Source organism: Acinonyx jubatus, chromosome B3, assembly GCF_027475565.1.
Source record: "Acinonyx jubatus isolate Ajub_Pintada_27869175 chromosome B3, VMU_Ajub_asm_v1.0, whole genome shotgun sequence".
Lineage (NCBI taxonomy): Eukaryota > Metazoa > Chordata > Mammalia > Carnivora > Felidae > Acinonyx > Acinonyx jubatus.
This window is the reverse complement of record NC_069386.1, coordinates 63,130,615-63,154,578: the sequence shown is the minus strand read 5'-3', so window position 1 is coordinate 63,154,578 and position 23,964 is coordinate 63,130,615. Positions and strand designations below refer to the sequence as shown.

Here is a 23,964-nt window from a genome sequence, read left to right as displayed (position 1 = left end):
TGCTTCCAGAGTGGGCCAATCTCATAGACAGGAAATCCAAGGTATGATCTGAAATATTCCCGTGAGCCTTCCCATCTCTGCACGTCTAAGCGTCTGTCGTGGACACCCATACAGGTTAGAAACCCTCAATGCATTTTTGCACTGCCCCTTCCTCACTGACAAGGGCCCACACCTGAGGCACGTGCTGCTGAGGAAGCTTAGGCAGGTGCTTTCAGTTTCTCAGGACCTAGGTGCATTTTAGTCAGTACCTTGCTACCTGATTTCTTTTCCACTGGGACTTTTTTTTCCTTCTGCTCTTGGATATTAGTCACTTATAGCTTTATCTGCTTTCCTATTAAATGCCAGTCTTTTCACTTTTCAGCCGATCAGATGCAATCTGAGCCTGTGTGAGGGGCTTCTCCGAGTGGGCCAAGAGCAGCTGTCAGAGGCGGCACAGAAGGGGGGGGTGGTTTGGAAAGGCGAGCCCGAACCTGGACACTCACATCTGGGTCGTGTCAATCAGACGGCGGTGTAGCTCCTCCCCGTTGGCCTTCACCAGTTCCTGGAACTCCTCCATGGTGTGTGTCAAGCTGGCATCCATTTTAAACATGATCCAGAATTCTGTTATCCAGTACCTAAAAGGTGGGAGTTAAAAAAAAAAAAACCAAAAACAATCCAAAACTGCAGCCGAGGACTCGTGCTTTGGTGGGTTCTTCCCCATGAAGAGGAATGAGGAAGACACAGAGGCTGGCCTGTCCTTCTACATGCCTGGGAACACAGAATATATATTCTATATACAGAATATGAGGGGGTGGGGGATGGGAAGAAAACCACCTGCTGGCAGTCCTCTGCCCCTGCACACCGGCATGCTGTGATAGGAGGGGCGAATCATAACAGAAAAAGCCATGACAAAGATTTAGGCACCAGCATGTGTGTCACAGATAATTAGAAGGCGCACAGCTACAGACAGACCAAATGTCCAAAGACAGGGTAGTACACATGTAAGTTACACTCTATCAGATCTCAGAATATTATATGGCCATTAAAAATACTGTCTACAAAAAGTTTTTAATGACGGAAGAAGATTCCTATGATATGAAGTGAAAAATATAGGACACAAAATTCTATATGTATTTTGATCTCAGCTATGTTAAAAAAAATCTGCTTAGAAAAAGGACAGAGGAAATATCCCAAAATGTGGGGTGGGATATGAATAACTATTACTAAAGTTACCCTCTCTTCTGTATTTTCAAAATGCTCTAATATGACCTGTGTTACTTTTACAATTAGGAATAAAAATGAAAAAGAGAAGAGATCCTTCCTTATCTCTGTATCTCTCCCTACTGCCATTTGATATCAAAATGCTATCAGACTGAAGAAAAGGCTGGTATGAAATAGTAAAGCTCAGCCATGCTAGAAAAACACTGCTCCAATAAGGGATCTCTAGCACGCAGCACTGCCCTTTCCAGTCTCCCAGAGGTGATGTATGGACAGGACAGGATAGGTGGGGAGCACGAGGAAAAAACTAACACCCCTTGCTTCAGTCTTTCATTTCCGCCCGCTCCACAAGTCCCAACTGCACCCACAAACATTACCTTACAAAATAGCAGATCTTCAGGCAAAGCCCTGGCGAATTCTTTGCCAAGGCATCCTTATAGGTAGGGCTGTGGTTAAGGGAAATAAAAGCCTCTGTTACAGAAACCAAACAACTTCTTATCTGTGGAAGTATTTGCTAAAACTACCCCCCTCCCAGATGTTTTCTTCTCTTTCTGGCCATAGGATAAAAACCAACTTGATGTGTGCAGCTGTGTGCATATTATCACCTTGGAAGGGTGACAGTGGTGACCTTCCATGTAGCCCACACTGAAATGGCTTGTGGAAAGGAGGAGAAGTCCTTTGCAGAAGGAGAAGTGGGAAGCCAACAGCGTGGAAAGTTCCCAGCACAGGTGGCCTCTATGAAGTGAAGGGGCAAAAGGCCTCCTGCCCATGCCCAAGAGATGAGGACTCCCACTGAAACAACTTAAAAAGAGGAGCCCCTCTCTTTTAAAGTGATTCCAGTAATGGATAAACAATTTGTGCTGTAAGTTAGAAGGGGAATGAATATTCAGATATAGTGTCATGATAATTAAAAGCAGTAATGTGAAAAATGGTAACATATGCGCCTAAGGGGCTCAGTAGATGGACCTTGTAAGTTGTGATGGCAAGTCAGACAAAGCCATGTGAACAATCCAAAATACAATCATTGATCACGTTTAAGGATCCATGGCATTCGGAATATTCCATGAGAAGGGTGCCATCCTAAGAATATCAAAGAATAGGAAGATCCCATTAAGTTTGGATATCTTTAGAAATACGTGGAAAGAATATTTCTTTTATGAGCCAAAGAAATGCAAAATCCAATCCAATGGTGAACCTAGGTGGATCTACCACTTTTGATCGACACACTGAGGAATCAGGCTGGTATGTGCACTGTGCACGCCCGCAAGGCAATGCCTTCTTTCCCTTTTAAAAACTGTGCCATCATAACTGCAATACAGGGTTCAGTGATTCCCAGGCCCTACTGGGAATTCAGTAGGAGTGGTCCAGTGAGGAGGCCAGTGAGTAAGATGGCAGAGATCTCAACGGGACGGAGTGGTCTTCCTTCAGTGGGAATGTGTATTCTAAACCTCTGAAAAATTTACAGGTAAATACAGAAAAGGGAAAGTCCACATCTTAGGATTAGTGTTTTTTTTATTAGGAAGGAATCTGAGCATTTGGGGATTTTGTCTCCCTATAATATTTTAGAGCATATTAGAACGATAGTCTTGAAACTGTGATTTGGAATATATAAATAAGTGCTTTAGACTTGTGCTTTTAAACTGAAATCTTACTAAGTTTAATCATAGTTTTGGAACTTCTAAAATAATGGTAACTGTTTATAACTCCAATGTACTATTATAAAAACCATTTAGAATTCAGGAAGGCATCTTAAGTATTTAAAAATAATCCAAAATTTAAAATTCATAATTGTAGTTTAAAACCATTGGAAGTACTTAATTACCATTATTCAAATTAACCAAACATTTTTCAAGCTCCCTTAAAAATGCTTGGTGAAACATGTTAGGCTTATAGAAAGAATAATATTTGGAAGCTAAACCTGAATCCTTAAAGAAGAGCTATGGTTGTAAAACTTGTACTTTTAATAAAATGACTTGAATTTAAAAACTACATTTTAATAGATTCACTGCCTATAAAATCTGTCTTCAGAAGCACCAAAACAAAAACAAAACACAAAAACCCACATGCATAACAACATGGACAATAAAAATAAAAACCCCAGGAAACCAGCAAACTGCATACAATAAAAGGCTTTGATGACTGCTTTTCTTTGGGCATAGAAGTTAAGAGTGAACCAGAATGACTTTACATTTCTTATGCTGCACTGCTGAGGAAATGTCTGCCTTCAGTGCCAAGAGATTCAAGCACAAGGCACATTCCAGATCAATAGGTGTCAGCTTCTATACTTCTATTACTTGATGTACTTCTCGAAATTTTTGTCTTCCTTTCTAATGGGGAAGGCAGAGAAAACATACTTCTCCTTTAAAACAACCAAGTAGATCTATAAATCAACATGGTGCCCTTTACTATGGACTTTTCTTCCTCCCAGTCACTCCCTGTCCTTCCCTCCCTTTGACCATCCATCCTTGTGGGCCGAGGGACGAGGGCAGGGCAGAACCTGTGTGAACCAGTCAGTGTGCATGCGGGTGCTCCGCAGGCAGGGGGCAGGCAGGCAGGGCGCCCATCCTAAGGGCAGAACCTCCCTGCTCATCAGAGCCCCTAAACCATAGCAAAGGCAGCCCTGAAGTGAGGCAGAGCACCCGCTTTCTCCCTTTGGGAGAGAAGGGGAACACCCAGTATATGCAGGCCAGTAAAAGAGGCTCAGGGGTCTGTCTGCCTTGCAAGGCTTAAGGTCATTGCTTGCTGGAAGCTTCAGGCTCCACGCATTTTCCTTCTCTTCACAGCTGGTACCAGGACTATGAAGTACAGTACAGTTCTGACTGTACCTTTCAGGCATTTGAGCCATTCAAAGCATGTTTCAAAATCCCAGTCTTTTTTTTTTTTTTTTTTAACAGTGAAAAATCAGGAAACAACAGGAAACCCTTAACTTATTTAACTAATAATTCTATTACTCCCAGGTCAGAAAACAGAGACAGACACATGAAGAGAAAATCATTCTGCCTCCAGTGTTTAACCTGGGTTTCAATGGTAGGCAGTCTTATTTCATATTCCCTTCTTAGAATCTCTTCTACCACCCCAGACCTGAGCAAAGCTTGACTTTTTCACCTAAAAGTCCCAATATAGAAAGAGTATCCAATGTTTTTCATGAATGGTAAGGCAACATTTGTTGTGTCCAATCATGAGATGGTCCCTGAGCTAAGTTCTAGAGAAACAAATAAGCTTTGGTTCCTGATGTCGATGGACACACGGATTAGTAGAGGAGACATGTAAGTGGGTAAGTTACAGCGTATATATTTTTAATATATGTTAAAAATTTATATATTTTTCTTAAGTTGACTTGTAATCAAATTGATTTTTAGTACCTTTGCAACTTCCTATATTACTAACACAAATCAAACAGCAGCTAGACGCAAAGTTTCGGCAATCGACTTGAAACAGTCATCTATAAAGATCAGAGCACATATGTATCACACTGGCAAAACTCAGACAGAAGTCTTGGTAGGTCAATTTATTTAGCTAACAGACTAGAAATACCTCACACTTTCTGCAGTCACGGATGGAAAGCTTTTCAAGGCGGGTTACATCCGGACCAGAGAGGTAAGACACACAGACTTTAGCAATACAAAACTAAAGTGACAGGAATTAGATTTTCAAAGCATTATTTAAAAACACTAGATGTATCTTTAAAAGGGAGGGGTGTGTGGAGGCCTGAAAAGGTCAGGAAAGACTTCACAGAAGGATCCTGAAAGAGTCTGCTTGCTAGGCAATGAGGGAGGCAAAGGCATCCCAGGCACAGGTGTACTGAGCAGTTCCAGGTCTGGAAGAAAGGGCTTCTGGGAGAGCTGCAGGGTGGAGCTGAACGGACCCCCCGACTCAGACTGTGGAGGCCTTGTCCTGGCAGCTGAGGAGTGGGGCATTACCAGTGCGGCCTACAGGGGCTCTGGAGCAATGGGCTTATGTGATGTGCTTCTCCGGAAAGTAACGTCCAAGGTGGCTTGTGAACTGGCACGTGGGGGAGAACAGCAGTCCCAGAGAGGGGCCTAGGAGAGAAGATGGAGGCCCACATGAAGCCCGGAGTGGCAGGGGGGCGGGGCAGGGGGAGAGAAGAAAACAGCTAACAGTCATTTCTGAAGGAGAAGCCCTGGGACTGAGTAGTGGACTCTGTAGGAGGTGAAAGGCAGGGAGGAGTCAAGTGTGCTTCTGAGGTTTCTGGTTGGGGCGACTGGATGGGCGATGACACCATGCACTGAAACTGAAACTGAAAATGCAGGTGTCAGAGCAGAATTAATGGGCAGTAGTTGGAGATGAAGCTGGTGAGAAAACGAATTAAGGCTTGAGCATATTAAGATCCAAGTGTTGGCAGGACAAATTAGTCCAGATATTTTTTACAAAATGGCTTGGGTTAAAGAAATATAGATTTGAAAGTCCATGGCACCAAAGGATGGAGGTGGAGAGCCTGGTGGGGAATTACCCAGGAAGGAGGTAGAGTGAGAAGTAAACCAGGACACTGTCCCCTTATTTAAGATGTGCTCAGAGAAGGCGCCAGATGGGAAGTCAGAGGAGGGGCGGCTCAGGAAGGAGAAGAGCCAGGGGGCACCGCCTGGGAGCCCTGCAGGAGAGGGTTTGGAGAAGCAGGGGATTGTCCACAAAGCCCAGAGTAAGCAAGGACAGAAAAGAGCCCCTGGCCTTAGCCACCAGGAGGCCACTGGTGACATCAGAGGAAAGTCTGAGCACGGGTGGGGGCCCAGGCTCAGTTAAGGAGTGAGTGGGAGTTGAGAGATTGGAGATAGTGAGTGCAGACTATTTTAAGACATTTGTGCATCAAATTTCTAACCCTAACAATGGAACAGAGGGAAGGCAGGGCTGAGAAGTTTATTTTTAGGCTGGGGAGACTTGAATGCGTTTTAGGCTGAGGGGCAGGTGCCATTGAGGAGGAAGAGGTGAAAGTGGAGGAAAGGGACAGGGGTGAGGGGTCAAACCTTCGGGGGGTGGGAGAGAGCAGGCGGAGGGTAGAGGGTCTGCCCACCATGGGGACAGCCAGGGGCACAACTGAGTCCCTAGACCAACAAGTGTTTCACTGAGGAGTTTTTAATCACTGATACTGTTTAGAACTATTGGTACATGGAGTTAACAAAAAGTCGGAAGACTGTGAGTCAGCTTTATGACGGTTTAAAAATTCTCTGCAGACCAGATACCCACTTATGACCTGCACCGCTTATTACAGAGACCCCTCCCAATGCTCTTCCCTTGGAATGCTGCTGGAAACATCTCCTTTGATCTGAAACGTAAAGATTTATAAGTAGGGTTATAGAAGAGATTCAGTCTCTTCTGGTGGCTTTTTACCTTCTGGTGTGCCATGAGATGAAATGGGAGGGGGGTCAGGGGAGGGGTAAAGGATCAGAAGAGCTACCACTCGTGACTCAGTGCCAGGGACCCGGGCTTCAGGTGCTCAACAGTCTCACTCCAACTACAGCCACAGCTTACACTGTGCTCCGCGAGCAGGAGAGGGCAGGCTCCTTCTTCACCCTACTCGCTTTGCACCGCGTAAGACAGTTAAAATCCAGCCAGGTTTGCTGGGCTGAGAGCCATCTCTGCCTGAAGCAGAAGCACCAGCAGACTCCAGCTACTGGGGTGTCATGCAGCTCTTTCCAGAACCTGGGGAAAATTGAGGAATTGGACAGGAAAGCCAGTTTCTCATCTGAGTTATGACTGCACCCCCCGTCAGTTTGCACAGGATGAACAGGGATTCTTACTAACCTACAGGACACGTATTTTTACTAGCCAGACACGCTGAAGACCACTGTGTTTGCCCGTTGCTGTGACTACTTGCCAGAGCAATCAGCATTGCTAATACTGCCCCACCCAACAGAAGTGACACATACGTGTGCATGTGCACGCAGACACCCAAGACACACAGACAAACCCCATACCTCTCAAAGGACATTTGGACCCATTTACCACTCGGGGTTATTCCAAACCAATCAACATGAAAGCAAATTTCAAATCTCAAGATTTGAAATACTTTTGAATGAATCCCGCTTGGGGACCATCAGCCACTGTGCTAAAGGATATAGGGTGACAACTTTCTGGAGCAGTTCAGCAGAGGAAATGATAATTCGGTGCATGGCCAGCATGACTTGCAACAGTTGGTTACTTCGACACAGGTTTCCATCTGCATCTGAAAGCATAAAGAGCAGCATCTGAGCGAGGCCCCCGTGAGAAATGAGTCCCCCGCGGGACACGTGACAACCCTCTGTCACTTGAAGGTGGATGGCCAGAGAGGGGGTACTCCACACAGTGCTCTTCTCCCCTGTCTTGAGCACTGCACACCCCTCCCTTCTCTGCTTCTTACCCTCCTGCTGCATTCCCCCCTTCCCAAATTGTTCATTTTGATGTTCTTTAACCACCCCACCTGAAAGATGGGAGAATTTGGGGAAAGGGATAAAATTTGCACTGTATCCTTGAGTCTCTGTTGGAAACAGAAGCAGATACAAGTTTTGTGGGGCCTAAAGTGCATATAATGGGGGGGGGGGGCTTTCTAGGGTCAGAGTGAAAAAACACAGTCTTAACACATTACAGTTAAACATACTACTTTTGTAAAATCGACAAGAACACATGATGGCAAGAATACACGACTGTGGCTCTCCCATGGCCTTGGAAGATATTCATGCCAGTGAGGGGCCCTGAACAAGCTTTCCTAGTTTTAGAGCAATATGCCTCTAGATGAAAATAAAGGAGGAAGACTATGGACAAACATTACATTTGGAGATTTATGGGTGGGTTACAAGTATCCATGATGGTTCACTTCAAAGATCATGGCTAGCTAGGTTTTCCAAGTCTCAGCAGGAACCAAATAATGAGATGCATTCTATACATGGCATTGGGTGTAAATACTCCCCTTGGAGTGGTTTTCAAAATCTTTTCAACAGCTGTGGCCTGAAGTGTTGGTTATTTGCTGCCAGATCTATTCTCTGTCCTTCACCATGGATTGCATAACCCTTGCCAGCCAGCTTCCAGTTGGGTTCAGCCACAGGGAAGCATCAGCAACAGATGGGAGGGGGGAGGACTCAAGATATTTCTCTCTCATCCCCTCTCTGCTTTGGCGCTATTTCCCTGATAGCAGCTATAGGCCTCTTCAATGAATGACCACACTGGCTGGCCACTCCCCCATGACTCCAGCTCTCATTGGATCTAACACTTTTAATCTTCCTTGACCCTGTGGCCCTAGGTGGTGGTGATGGGGGTGGGGGGTAACTTGTGGTTGTTGACAGCCTGGGTGCAGCATCCCTTAACAGCATCCTCATCTCTGTGAGGAGTTCCTTCGTTTGAGTGCTTTCATTTAAACAAACCACATGAATTCGCTTCTCTGACGGGAACTTGAATGATTCCGGGCACAGTATCAGATGGAAGAACAGACACGACTTGCCCTGCCATTTCATCTCTCCGAGGGCACCAAATGATAAATGAAGGACACAGGGCTCAGGATTCAGAAAGTCCTGGCTCGTCCTCAAATGATGACCTGAAGTCACAGTTCACTGAGAAAATATGAGTGAATGGACATGATCACTTACCTTCCCCTCACCAACCCTGTCAATTTGTGCGCATGCTCTTACTCTCACTGCCTGCCCTCCCGTTTCCATGAGAGGCCTTGCAGAGGCCATGGCTTCCACCATGCCTGGGGTCTCCTCCGTTCTCTAGGGTGATGATCCTGCCTTCGTCCACTTTCTCTCCTGCATTCTCAAGTCTTCTCTCTCTCCTGCCTTACCTACCCATGGCATTTAAACATTACCCCCGCCTTGCCCCAATCTCCTATTTAAAACAAAATGAAACAAAACCTTAAGCTCTCACCACCTCTAAGACTTCTCCGTTTCTCTGTTCCCCTTTGTAGCAGAACCTGTCATCAATTTCTCACCTGCCATTCATTTTCAACCGTCCCATTTTGACTTTTATATCTGTCCTCCCACTAAATATTTTATTCTCAGGGTCACCAAATCCAATAGTTTCTTTCTCTGGCTTCATGTTAACTTTATGAGTCAGGTTGCATTCAGCCCAACCCAACCTAAGTTGACAACCATCTTTCCCGGAACACTTGCTTCTCTTGGCTTCCACGACATCACACTGTCTCAGTTTCTCTCTCACGCTCGTCTTCTGTCTCCTCTTCCTCTGCTGAGCATTTAAATGTCACCACACTCTGTGGCTTAATCCTCCCACTTCTTTTCAAAATAATTTAAAAATTTTGAAACTTGTTAAATTTTAAATTGAAAATTTTAACTTTTTAACTTTTTTAACTTTTTAACTTTTTTTCTAGGTGAACTCATCTATTCCTATGGCTAAAATCCCACATCTGTTTGCTGGTGACTGCCCAACTCTTATCTGTAGCCTGAGTACCAAACTAACATGTCCAACATTCTCCTTGGCAAAGTTACTCAGACGTCCAATTTCAAACTTAACTAACTCATCCCAACAAAACTCTTGACCTCTCTCTCCGCAACCCCCCCCCCCCGCCCATTCCTCCTCCTCCTCTCAGGAAATGACAGCACCAACTACACTCAGTTACCCCAACAGAAAACCTAGGAGTCATCCTTAATTTGTCACTTTCCCTCACACACAATCCATCAGCCAGTCTTGAATTCTACTTGCAAAATGTCACCAGTACCACCCAAGAGTGACCTAAAAGACCCCTGCTTCCCCTCTTGTCCCCCTACAATCCATCCTCCACACACACACCAGGAGTGAGCCCCTAAAACCCATAAACCAGGTCATGTCCTTCATACACTTTCATGGATTCCATTACACTTGTAACAAAACACAAAATCCTTGCTGTAGCCAGTGAAGTTCCATATGTTCTGCCCCCTTCTACTATCCCCCACTTCATTTCACACCACATCACTCCTCTCCATCCCTCTATTTACACCTCAGACCTTCCAAGGTTATTCATGCAACTTATGGCCTTTGCATTTGATATTTCCTGCAATGTGGTCTTTTTTTCTCTTGGCCTATTCATGTCATTCGGGTCTCAGTTTCAACATCACATCCTTGGAGAGGTCTTCCTTGAACCACCTGAGGTGGCCATTCCCCTGAGATTCTGCACAGCACTTATCATCCATTATTAGAAGTTATCTTTTTGTTTGTTATTTTCTGAGTCTCCACTAGAATATAAGCTTCATGAGACCTGAGCCCTGTCTGTTTTTCCCATGACCATATTTCCAGGGCCTAGAACAAGGAGGATACATGGCAGGTATTCATTAAATAGTTGTTGAGTCAATGAGTGAACTGTACCAAACAGGAGAACCCTTAACTTTTCATGTTTTTGGATATTCAGTTTGCTTTGTCATAAGCTATTTTGCTGATGAGATACATAATCTACACACTTGTTTTCTCAAGGTTACAACTTGAGAAACTGGGGCACCTGGGTGGCTCATTCAGAGCATCCGAATCTTGATTTCAGCTCAGGTCATGATCTCATGGTTTGCAGGATCGAGCCCTGCATTGGACTGACGATGGCACGGAGCCTGTTTGGGATTCTCTCTCTCCCTCTCTCTGCCCTTGCCCTGCTCATACTCTCTCCCCCTCTCTCCAAAATAAATGAACTTTAAAAAGAAAAAAACAAAACTTGGCAAATCATCTTTATGAAGTATTCAGTTAGGCTGGTTATAGTTCTGTCACTCTTTCATCAATTCTTCTCAACTTAGTGAGGAAGGGTTAATATCATGTTGGGCATTTTCACCACGAGCATCTTGGCCCACAAGTGTTTCTGCCACAAAACTAATAGTCTGTAAGGCCATTTTGCCGTACAAGATTTAAAAAACTAACCAGGGGGCACCTGGGTGGCTCAGTAGGTTAAGCATCTGACTTCGGCTCAGGTCATGATCTCGCAGTTTTCGAGTTTGAGCCCTGCGTTGGGCTCTGTGCTGACAGCTCAGGGCCTGGAGCCTCCTTCAGATTCTGTGTCTCCCTCTCTCTCTGTCCCTCCCCTGCTCGCACTCTGTCTCTCAAAAAATAAACAAACATTAAAAAAATAACTGGTGGACAGTTTGGCCTCATCGCTCCTTCATGCAGCACTTCCATTTTACAGGCTATAAAGCTCAGCCCTCATAATGGTCTATACAGTCGCAGAGTTTTGAACCTACATTTCCTACCAAACTTGGAATGTCTGCTAGTGGACATGTGACAATATGCCAAGGACAAGTGACAGTGGAGAAGGCTTTCAAAACGCAATACAAATCTCAGCTACAAGTATGCATCCTAGTATTTCGAAATGGATACCTCTCTTAATGAAGGAAGAAATTTTAGCCACAAGACAAATCAAACAAAAGAAAAAAAAGGATAATACTATGAATGAAAGACTTTGAAGACTATGCTTAGATATAATACACAAAATAAACTCAGTTATTTGCACAGTATGGCCAATACACATTTTAAATGTACTCATTTTGTATTTTGCAATAGTGTTTTTAATTTTGTTATTCATTTTTCATGTTTTTAATGAATGTCCCTCTTCTGGTTTTTTTTTGTGATTTTATCTTTTTTGGAAAATTGTGTTTCAGATGATTAGTTATGCAGTGAAAATGCTTGTGGTAAAAATGCTCACGGCAAACGTGTTTATACAGCAACTACACGGAACTGGTTAGTTTTCCTCTCTCTGTTTTCTGGATTAACTTCTGTAATGGTTATCCCTTGCCACAAAAATTCCAGATAACAAACCACCCAACACTCAGTGACTTCAGAAAGTAATCAATTATTTTTTCTCAAGTGCTATGAATTGGCTGGGGACAGGGGATCGGCACATAGAGGCTGGGCTTTGCTGGGGGCCTCTGTTCTGCAGACCTCCCAGCTGCCCTGGACCAGTGGGCTAGTTGCGGTATGTTCTTTCATGGTGACAGCAGGGCACCAAAGGGCAACTGGAAATACCGAAGGCCTCTTCAGCTTAGGTTTGGAACTGGCATGCCGTCGCTTCTGCCTTATTCTGCTGGTCACAGCAAGTCACACTGCGGGTCTCCAGTGAAGGAGCAGGGACCTTAAAGTTTCGTGAAAAATATCACTGACACTGAGAAAGTGGAAAATGGGGGTAGGGGGCTAATGCAATCACATCTTACCACAGTTATGAGGGGATAACTTTTCAGTTCAGCATCTGACAATATAGTTTTTATAATGCTCCGTTCCTCACCAGGGTAGTAGCATCATGTTCCAAATACTAGGGTAAAAAGCAGGGGAACTGAAACATATTTGTAGGGTATGCACTGGCATATCACAGGAGCTACAGACACAGTCACAGGCTTTTTCAGTATAGACACGCTTGCTATCTCCACTGTTCTTTGTGGCTGGCAGGCATCTTTCCATGCATGCTCACGTATTGGGGGAAGGGGCTTAGAAGTGTCCTGGGTGAGATCAAAACCAAGTGACCTATGGAAGGATTCGAGGAGCTAACTAGGTTTGCCACTGAGAAAATCAAGGAGGGATACCAGGATTGTCTTCACATATCTGGGGTACTATTTGTGGGAGAAGGTTTAGATTTGTTCTGTGTGGCCACAAATGGCAGAACCAGAGAGAATGAACCAGAAGAGGATGAGAAAGAAAGAGGGTTGTGCACCACATGGAGCAGAAGGTTCGAACCAACAGGACTGAGACAACGGAAGCACTCCCATCACAGAGATATTCACGAGGAGGCTGGAGAGAGACACTTGATTACATCATTTTGACTGGCATAGCAGCTATTATCTATTGAAGTCATACCAATACCAGGAGCTGTGCTAATAAGCACCTTCATGATGTTATTTCTAATTCTGAAAATAATTTGGCAATATTGCTCAAAACTTATAGCCAAGGAAATCGTAGTATAGAAAGATGAGGTAATCTGTTCTGGGTCAAAGAGAAAAAGAGTTAGGATCTGGCTCCAGGTCTGTTTGATTCTAGAACTCCAGCTCTTTCCACTACACTCAGCTGCCTGCTGCCTGGCCATTTGTCAGGACAGGGAATTCAAGGGTTAAATGAGGGGGCTGAAGGAGATGAGCTTTAAGATCTCTTCCAGTGCTCAGGGCTGAATCTAAGAGATGCTGCTGGGATACAGGGTTGGAATTAATGCACATTTGGAAGAAGAGCTTTTGTACTCCTGGTGATTTCTGAAAAACTCTTGCATGCCTTGGCTGATTGATATTGATCATTAAAGTTGTCCTTCAGTAAGAAGAGGGCTGTACCCAAGATTCAAAACCATATTCACTCTCCACTTTTGCCTTGTAACCCCTCTTCCAGAGTTCCATGACGTTCCCCCACTGTGGCTCTGTGGGAGTGAAGGCTGGCAAATGGTAAGGCCATGAGGGGATGACTCACTCGGCAAAGGGAGGCAGGAATGGGGTGAGGGAGGAAGAACTCTACATCTACATCCAGAACCCCCTTCTTGGTTCTGTTTCACCAGGAGAATTTCTGCATGTTCACTTGCCCTCGTTACCACATCTCTCCAACGCTATCTTCGGCCTCATTAAGGATGACCTCATTAAGGATGTATTCTCTTCCTGACTTCATCTCACAGAACAAGCACCTCTTTCTGAGAGGAAGCGCCTCCCTTTCAAAGTCAGATTTCTAAGTGGGTGGTCAAGGGGGATTTACCTTCCAGACTGCAAGATTTAATTTTGATATTTTGATATAATTGCTGTAAGCTGATTTAAATATTTCAATGAATAATTTCATTTTGTTTGCATCTTTAGGCTTTTAAAAATGCAGGGTGTCATACTAAAAATTCTAATAAGTAAAATGTGCAATGCATAATAAAATGTGCATATTTTCTCAGTACCATCTGCTCCTCCTAACACTTTAGGGGAGACTTCTTTAAAGGGCTGAAACCTCAGTGGGTACAAAATGTCAATCTTATATAATCTATCACTAGACTTGGGGAGTAACGTACGCTGTTAGGGAGGTATATTAAAGACCCACCCAACCTGTGGAAAAAGAAAAGCCATGTGGCTTCCAGAAAGTCATGTGTCTATGAACCAAAAAACCCATTTTCCATCATTAGACTCAGTGGCGGCCATGACTCCACTATAGGGAATCACAGAATCTCAGGGTGGAGAAGACCTCTGACATCTTCTACCTCAACCTTCTATCTCATGCATTGTTTCTTCCTAAAAGCACCACAGGTAACTTGTTACCTAGTATCTACTTGCACATTTCTAATGAAAGCATATGGCTCCCTAATTATTCCATATACTGACTTTTCATTCTACTTCAACCGGAAACATTTTTGATGCAATTAACCAATACTGGTCTGTAATCTACTCTGTGCAAGGTGCTATCTTAGATCCCAAAGGAAAGCTGAGGAGCTCTAAGGAAGCCCCTTGTCATTAAGGAGTCAACAATCTGGTTGGGGAATAAGACATACCCAAGACACATGATAATATCAGGCAGTAAATATTAAGGGTGAAGCTCTTACAGAGAGCACACTGAAGGATGCAAAGTTCAGAGGAAGCAGAGACCCATCCACTCATGATGGTTCAGGAAGCATCTTGATACCCGTGGTGAAGTGACCCAGAACTTTGAGATTATTCAAGAGATCATATGGTTCAGCCCTTTGCCCCTCAACCACTCTGTACACTTTTTTCTTCCTTTCCTTGGTTTAATCTTAAATATTTGCCTCTCATAGCAACGAACTACTCCCTAATGATTAGAATCCCGTGAGAGTAAATCTGTACTCAGCTGCATTCCAGGCCCTGCTTCTTGCTGACAAGTGGGGTGACCTGCCTACAGCACAGGCTCACCTGGGGATGAGGCACAAATCACTTGTTCCAAGATGGACATAAAATATGGCCCACCCCAGAGAAACTGCAGAACAGAGTCTTTGCTTCCTCTTTGTTTTGGTTTCCACAGAAATCTCTTGACACAGAAGTCTCATGACCAAAGACAAAAGCTCAGAAATTGGCTTATCACAGGTAGGCCATCTGTCACCATTGGGGGCATAACACAAAGTAACAGGTATGTCAAAACCAGTGACCAGAAAATGGTAATGGGAACACTATGGACAGAAAACCATGACAGCAGAGGTGAATCCAGAACCCAGAGCAGGGCAGAAGCTGTTAATGGAGGTCAGTGTCTCCAGAAATGAGAAGACTGGATCCAGGGAGAAGCTGACAGACACACACAGAATTATGAAGTGTAACACTTCATAAATGTTTTAAAGAAATAAAATCTACTTGACAGAAAGACTATTACATTCATTAAATCCTGTTTGGAGAAGGTAAAAAAAATCAGCAAGCTGAAAAAACAACTTAACAGTTTGTCATTGTCCTTGGTTTTGTTTTGCTTTCTGGTGCCAACAGCTGCCACTGGGGCAGCAAGTGCGCGTGAAGGAGGAACAGGGTGATGCATGCCTTCAACTCTCACAACTTCTACCACCTGCACAGCTTCCAACACGTGTCGGATACCACCTTGCTCTTGCTTTGGTGCCCCAGCCCCTCAAGCCTGGGGGCAGGAGAACAAGCAGGAGGAAGCGAGTGATCTACCAGGATGGAGTCATACTTCACAGGGCAAGGGAGACAATCAGTACGGCCACTGCCAGCGGTACGCGGGTGGGAGTTTAGAGAACAGCTCTCCTGGGGGTGAGGGGGACCCTGATTTGTAGTGTTTGCAGACTTCCATGACCTAAATACTCCCATTACGGCCAATTCCAAGCTACTAGCACAAAGCCACTGAGCGCGGAGCCAGGGTGAGGTGCTCGCAGTCAGCTCTGGCCAGCGGTCTTGCCCAGCGTCCTGCTGTACTTCTTCCTATCAGGTGCTCCTGACTCCTCACCTCATGCCTTCTGGGACTTGCCTAGTGACAGAATGAGCAGTTAATCCAGATCAAGAAGCTCCTGGGGTGGAGAAGGGTGAACCCTCTCAGAGAGATCTACATCACAGCAGCGATTTCTTGAAGTGGTTAGTGCTCTAACCCAGGACAAACATTTAAATGTAAGGTGAGGATGTGGCAGAAGGGAGGCTCCCAGTGCCTTGTAAATCCAGCCCTGCTCTTACTCCCTCTGGGATAACCTGGCATATCACACCCAGGCCAAAGGCATGGAGGCTGCCTTGTGAGTGCGAGGATGTAGGACTAGTTAGAATATTTCCTATTCCGTGGCCCAGTACAGTGTCTAGGAGCTCTGAGTATCTTGGTTGAATTTGGCTTTTAATTATTTATTTGCAATGGCCGGGGAATGCCATGACATAGACAATACGCAAGCCTCAACTGAACCATGACCTGCAATTTCAAACTTCTGCAACAGGCCTTTAAAAAGCAGAGTATTACCCAAGTGGGGAAGAGGCTGGTCAGGCTCACCTCTTTTCTCTGCTCCCACCCAACCCCTGGGGGGTGATGACAGCCAAGGCGAGGGACTCAGAGAAGGGGAAAACCTGGCTCAGCAGCCTCTACAATAAAGGGGATCTGGTCTAATCAGGCCTCTCTTGACTCCTGACCCAGAGAGGCCAACCAGATGCCTGGTGAAGGCAAAGAACCTGTGCACCATCCCTTCATTCTACCTACTTTCCATCCTGTTGGGGCAGAGCTGTGGAGTGGGAGGGCGAGGCAGGCATTTCAAGTGGAACAGCATCTACTTACACGCATGCATACACACACACACACACACACCACACACACACACACACGCTGTCCCTGAAGCCAGTGGAGAATCGCGCTGGTCTCCCCAGATGACAACACCTAATAGCAATACTTTGTTTTTATAGCACTTAGTTTCCACATACAGAATCACCTGTGTGGAACGTGGGAGTTTCACAACTCTGTGCTGTCTCAGGGACCGTTGGCTCAAGTTTAAAGATGAAGAAATAAGGTAATCATGCCTTGGCCATGGTCACAGGGCTGGTGAGTGGAGGCTCCTGGACAGAAATGATCCTCTGGCCCCCAGCCCAGGGCTCTTACCTTGGCACCAGTGTCCCTTCAGGGATTAGGTGAATGGGGTGAAGACTGGTTATATTGGGAAGAGCTCTACCTTTTGGCCATCCATGCTACCAGGCTAACTCCTTTACCAGCAGCCCCACTTCTGGTTCTCTGTCCAAGAAGCCCTGCACCCATACAGACCAACTTTCTCACTACAATCATGACACATTCCCTAACAATCACCCTGGAGAGCCTAACAAACCTACCACTTTTCATGGCATCAACACAAGGCAGCTATTGCTGGCACAATTTAGCTAGGACAACCAGAACCCAGAATGCCTGGTGAGCCAGTGGCCATGTGGGTGGAAATGCCAAGGCCCCTGGGAGCTCCCAGCCCTCCTGTGTCGGCCTGCCTCCCCCTTCTCTGGTGCAGCAGGTGCTCTCTCCACTCCCTTGGCCAAGCCATCAGCAGGAACGTTCCTCCCTGGGCACGGCTTTTCTTCCAAAGCGTGAAGCTCTATGTAAAAGATGACCCAGATTTTTCGGATGAGCGACTGCAATCTATAAATGTCTAACCAAGTGCATGAATCGCCTAATGTGAAAAAGAGCTCTTAGCTGTGTCGCCTCTGCTGAGCAAGACAGCTGGCCTTCCCTGGGGACTGCTGCCTCAATCTGGACCTGTCACGTCTGAAGAATAAGGGGGCTGAGGGAAGCTGTCCTCGTCAGTTCTGCAGATTGCACACAGTTCTTGAGATGGGAGCTGGGGAACTGGGCTGGCACCTAGAGAACAGGGAGGGAGAGGTGTGACAGGTGCTGGGTGGGCCCCCATGATCTGACCCTAGGACAACACCATGACCTCAAACTCTGTGAGCCACTGTCAGAAGATAGCACCAACTAAACCCAGCATGCAGCTGCTTCTCTGGGTCCAAATCCCTGGGAGCAAATTATCTGCCTGGGTAGCTATGCTGCCGTTTGAGTTTTTGGTGAGCTACCGTCCGTAGAGCCTACTTGGCTCACGCAGTCATCTTCCCCCACCACAGCAGCACAGGGATGTGTCAGGCAGAGACCTGTCTTGGCTCCCCAGAGGACACAGACAGCTGCCAGCAGGTGGCCGGGAGAGAGGCCAGCAAAGGGGGAGTGGACACAAAGAAAAAGAGACAAACGCAAACAAAACAGGGAGGAAAATCTGGGACAGCACTCTTCCCTTGCTCGCTGGAGCACATTCCTATGGCTTCATTCTTGACTGTTACATTTTGAGCCTTTTTTGCATATTTGTTGTCAGGCCGAATAGGTACTAAGAAGCAGCCTGGGGAACTTCCCAAATGCTCTCCAGGGAAAGAATTAGTACAAGGCCTGGCTGAGATGGATTGGTTAGCCTCACAGTCCATCTTCTTCAACAAGTTTTTCTCAGTGTGTGTGACTTGATCCTAACAGACCTCGTTCCAGGGCATGACAGGACTGAGGCAATCGCTATGTACTGACATCAGACAGCACTACGCTGAGTATAGTCTCATCACAAACTGCGCTTTCACCAAAGACTCGGCTCTCGGTGTATAATCCCCTGCAGCGAGCAGTCCTGTACGAGACCATCATCAGATCACCATGTAGGCGAAAGCCACTCAGCGAAGTCTTTTGCAATCAGACAGAAGTTACTGTGAAAGTCTCATCCCGCCTTCTTTGGTTGTATAGGATTAGATTACGTTTGACTAAATACAGAAAGGTGCTCAGTAAACCGTGAGGCCCTCCGGCAGTTGGTGAATTGTTCTTATTTCTCTTGCTGGGTTTGGAATACCGTTTTGTTTTTCTCATTGCTCCTGTTAGTCTCCAGCTACTCCGGATGGAACTCTTGACTTTTCATGAAACACTATAACCATAACTCAAAGAGTGGCTATCCACTGTGGTATGAAATGCTGCCTGTGCCAATGAGACTGGACTTGGTTTCCTCTCAGGCAGGGTCCCGCTCCATGGCAGAGTTAGTTGGGGGCCTTCCTAACTTCCTTGCAATCCTAGGTTTGAAGTGCACCTACCCCTCAGACTCTCAAGACAGGAGGACAGCTCAGAGTTTAGTGAGGTGCCAGAAAAATCTGCATGAGGACCTGAGAAACAAGTCTGGTCCTAACAGACCTACACACCTTACTATCCAGAGAGAACAGATAGTAAGACAGCCAGCCTTACTATCCAGAGAACTGCAGGGATGGGCAAAGAATCTCTTACAGTCTGAGGGAAAAAAGAAACTTCCCTCTACTCAGGAGCCAAGAGCCAAATAAGAATGTTCCAAAACACCCCAACTGGTGTTGGGTGCTGTCACCATCTTACAGAAACTGGTGCTGTCACCATCTTACAGAAATAGCCCAAATGCAGCAGTGAAACACAATGCTGATACCAACTAGAAGATGGAAGAGCCAGGAGGATATTTGGCATTGCTGGAGTAAATGCGACATCGGACTAGAAGAAATGAACCACGTTCAAAGGTTAGCCTGACCATGTCTCCTTCTCTGTGTCTTTTTGTTAACACACATGAAATGCTTCTTGCGTGTAAGAGAGTCTTTACGTGTATTAACTCTATGACATAGGTGATATTATTATCTGACAGATTAAGAAAGACACTGAAGCAGAAAGGGGCTGAGCTAACTTCCCCGAGTTCAGTTATGAAGTGGCAGACCAGGGATTTGAACCCAGGCTTCCCAGGCCTCAGATAGCTCTGATCATTTCTGAGCCACAGCCTGCTCATTTGCATAGTGAGAACTTGGCAATGTCCTGCCCCCATGCCGCCCAGTAGAGAGATAATCAGGAGATCAGTCGAGATAAGGAAGGAGCTGTGATATCTTCTGGGGAGAACAAGGTCCTGAACTGAGTCCAAACCATGTAACATCTGGTTGACTTGTGGGTCCTGAATATCTAGGCTGCCTGACAGTTGTCACGTAGGCACATGAAACCCTCACTCTGTTGCTGAAGTGCATTTATTGGTGCTTTCTTGCCGACCACAGTCTCCTCAGATGCTAGCTCTTTTGAGCTTCATGGCAAATCGGTGGGACAGGTATTATTTTTATTATTTTTTGGGAGGTGGGGGGTGGAAATGGGAGAGTAAAGCGGTGTGATCTGCCTCAACTGACACATCTGATGAGTGACTCCTGGGGCTTAAATTCTGGTCTTTTGACACAAGCCCTGCCCTTTCCACCGAATGCCACTGCTTCTCATTCTGAGAGGCGTGACGATTAAAGGCACATCCTTCACCTCAGCACCTGAGGGTTGCTGGATCCAGCTTAGACTGTAAATGAGAATACTAACATCAACAACTGCCACCATGGATCGAGCATCCCATGTGCCGGGTATTCTAATTATTACCACCTATGTACGCTAGATGATTCTCCATTTCACACATGAAGAAACACTCAAGAGAAGTAAAATAACTCAATACTGGTCCCAAAGAGAAGAGGCTGGGAGGAAAGGGAACTGCTGTCCTGGTTATCGTTGTTTCTTTTTAAAAAAATATTTATTTATTTTGAGAGAGAGAAAGGGAGGGAGGGCGGGTGGGTGAGCATGCAAGTGGGGCAGGGGCAGAGAGAGAGAGGGAGAGAGAATCCCAAGCGGGATCCGTGCTATCAAGCAAGCCTGATGTGGGACTCCAACTCATGAGCTGTGAGATCATGATCTGAGCCAAAATCAAAAGTCAGACGCTCAAACGACTGAGCCACCCAGGCACCCCTGTCCTGGTTATAATTCTGACTCCAGGGTTTTTAGTCTATGATGGAAACCATCAGTTTCCTACAGTCTCTAGTCCCCTGCTGTACCCATTAACACTGGGTTCATTACCTTCACTTAAATCATAGCGTATAAGAATAGCCATTGGCTAGCAACCACTGTTAACACACAACAGTAAGTACACACTTACTGTGAAGAGTTAAATGCCTTTAGAAGGAAGAAAAAGCTAAGGATTTATATTCCCAGGACCTGGAGAATGTGAGAGGATGCGGGGGGGGGGGGGTGGGCGGGCGGTGATGACGAGGAAATTTTAACACAGTTTTTAAAAAGAAAGGGTGAAAACAAGAGTCGAGAAACTATAAGGACAAAGCAGGAACTAAGATTTAGACTGTTGTTTCAATCTGTGTTAATGTCACTGGCATTTAATTCCTTCCATTCACAGATGTAGACAGAACAGTCCCTTGACACAGTAACAATAAGAGCTTCTCAGATACCTTTAAGAATCCTTCATCTTAAGGTCACTGTGCCATAGAACAATATGTCCTCAAGCGAGGAGCCGGATCAAGATGGCAGAGTAGGAGGGTCCTGAACTCAGCGCCTTCCACAGACACAAGAAGCCTGCAACTACATACACAGTAACTCTGTCTGAGAGTGACCTGGAGCAGAACAGCTTGTTCACAGCTAAAGATATAAAGAAAAAGTCATATCGAGAGGGGTAGGTGTGGCAGAGATGCAGTCTGGGCAGGACCTACACCCCCAGCATGGCAATGCACAAGTGAGAGGGATATCACCAGTACTGAGGTCCTCTCCGAGGAGTGAGGGGCTTGAGTTCCACCTTGGGCACACCCCACCATTGGGGACCTGCACCCCCACAGATGAGCCCCCATGAAGTCTGGCTTTCAAAATCAGCAGGGCTTAATGCAGACAGAACTAGAGGGCTAAAGGAAATCAAGACTCCACTCTTAAAGGGTCCACACATAATCTCACTCACTCCAAGACCCATCTCACTCACTCCAAGACCCAGCACAGAGATGGCAGATGAAAAAATGTCTGGGCCATATGTAAAGGAGATTTACTGATTTTCAAGCACGTGCTAGAGGGGTAGGGATTTGTAGGAACTTTCTCTGGGAATGAAGTGCTTGTAGGCACGACTTTTATTTTTTCCCCTCTGCTTCTGTCTAGCTGGTCCAACACTGGTGGGTGCCAGTTCTGACACTCTCTATCTACCTTGCTAGCAATCGTCACCCAACACCACTGTTCCCCTGCAGACCTGTCCCACCCAACTCGCCTGTGTTGCAGGCACCCCTCCAAGGGGGCTCTTGCCCTGCAACACCTGGCAGGCATCCTTGGCTGAGACAATGCCCTCTCCAAGTGGCTCCTGTCACATCACACCCAGAAGTTGGCCTCAGCCAGGACTGGCACCAGGCCCGAGTGGCTCCCACTATGCCACACCCAGCAGGTGGCCTCAGGTGGGACCAACGCCCCTCCAAAACACCTCCTACCATTGGGGGGTGGGGGTAGCATCCTGGCCCACCAGTGTACCCATAACAGTCATGGCTAGGCTTTACAGTCAGCCCTTCCCTCCACCACACACACAGCAGTTGCAGCCTATCCACAACAGGAGGGTGCATATATCCCACACAGGAGATGCCTGTGGAGCACCTTGTTCTGGTGACCAGAGGTATTGTGCTTCTGGGCCCCACAAACACCTTCTACACAAGGCCAGTCCTTCAGGACCCAGAGATGGAGTTAATCTACTGAATACATAGAAAAAAAACACAGAGAGTTCAATAAAACGAGGAGACAGAGATACGGTTAAAAAGAGAGAACAAGACAAAAACCTCAGAAAAAGAACTAAAAGAATGGAAATAAGCAATACCTCTGATCAAGAGTTCAAAGTAATGGTCATAAAGATGCTCACTGCACTTCGGAGAAGAATGGATGAATATGGTCACAATTTCAACAAAGAGAAAATATAATACCAGTATTATACTAGAGGAAATCAACAACAGATTACAAGCTGCAGAAAAACAGATCAGTAATCTGGAAGACAGCATAGTGGAAATCATCCATAGTGAATAGCAGAAAGAAAAAGAATTTAAAACTGAAGACAGGTTATGGGACCCTTGGGACATCAAGTGTACTAACATTTGCATTACAGGAATCCCAGAATGAGAAGAGAGAAAGAGGCAGAAAACTTATTTGAAAAAATAATTGAAATCTTCTCTAACCTGGGGAAGGAAACAGACGTTTAGATCCAGGAAGTGCAGGAAGCTCCAAACAAGATGAACCCAAGGAGGTCCACACCAACACACATAATAACTGAAATGTCTAAAAGTTACAGGCACCTGGGTGGCTCAGCTGGTTAAACGGCCAACTCTTGGTTTCAGTTCAGGTCATGATATCACAATTCGTGAGTTCGAGGGCCACCCGCCCCCCACCCCCACCCCCACCGGGCTCGGCACTGACAGTATGGAGCTTGCTTGGGATCCTTTCTCCCTCTATCTCTGCTCCTCCCTGGCTTGTGCTCTGCCTTTCAAAATAAATAAAAAACAAGAATAAAATAAAATGTCAAAAGTTAAAGAGAGAATATTAAAAGCAGCAAAAGAAAAGCTACTAGTTACATGCAAGGGAATATCTACAAGACTATCAGCTGATTTTTCAGCAGAAACTTTGCAGTGCAGAAGAGAGTGTCATGATATATTCAAAGTGTAACAGGGGGGAGGAATCTACAACCAAGAATATTCTACCTGGCAAGGTTACCTATTAAGAATTGAAGGAGATTGAGTTTCCCAGACAAACAAAAGCTAAAGTAGTTCATCACCACTAAACTGGCCTTGTAAGAAATGTCAAAGAGACTTCTCTAAGAAGAAAAGGAAATGCTATAAATAGAAGAAAATTAGGAAAGAAAAAATGTCACTGGTAAAAGCAAACATATACTAAGGGTAATGGATCAGCCATCTATAAAAGCCAGTATGAAGGCTAAAAGAAAAGAGTAGTAAAAACAACAGGATCTACAATAATTAGTTAAGTGATACACAAAATAAAAATGTAAAATATGATGTCAAATACATAAAACATTTAGGGGACAGGAGGTAAAAACTTAGTGCTTTTAGAATGTGTTTGAACTGTGTGCTGTGCACATAGGGTGTTATATATGAACCTCATGGTAACCACAAACCCAAAACCTAAAATAGATACACACAAAAA

The 23,964-nt window shown here is 45.5% G+C and overlaps 1 protein-coding gene across 2 annotated transcripts in view; it reads right to left on the bottom strand.

Annotated features, from left to right (window-relative positions):
• The window catches only part of RASGRP1 (RAS guanyl releasing protein 1), a 79,524-nt gene that overhangs the window by 28,530 nt on the left and 27,030 nt on the right, over positions 1-23,964 (bottom strand). For both annotated transcript variants that reach the window (XM_027066909.2, XM_053224187.1), the window contains exons 3-5: positions 7,270-7,375; positions 1,575-1,637; positions 483-614 (exon numbers count right to left, since the gene is read on the bottom strand). In XM_027066909.2, coding sequence (XP_026922710.1) covers positions 483-614; positions 1,575-1,637; positions 7,270-7,375 — 301 coding nt within the window. The remainder of the gene's footprint in view (positions 1-482; positions 615-1,574; positions 1,638-7,269; positions 7,376-23,964) is intronic.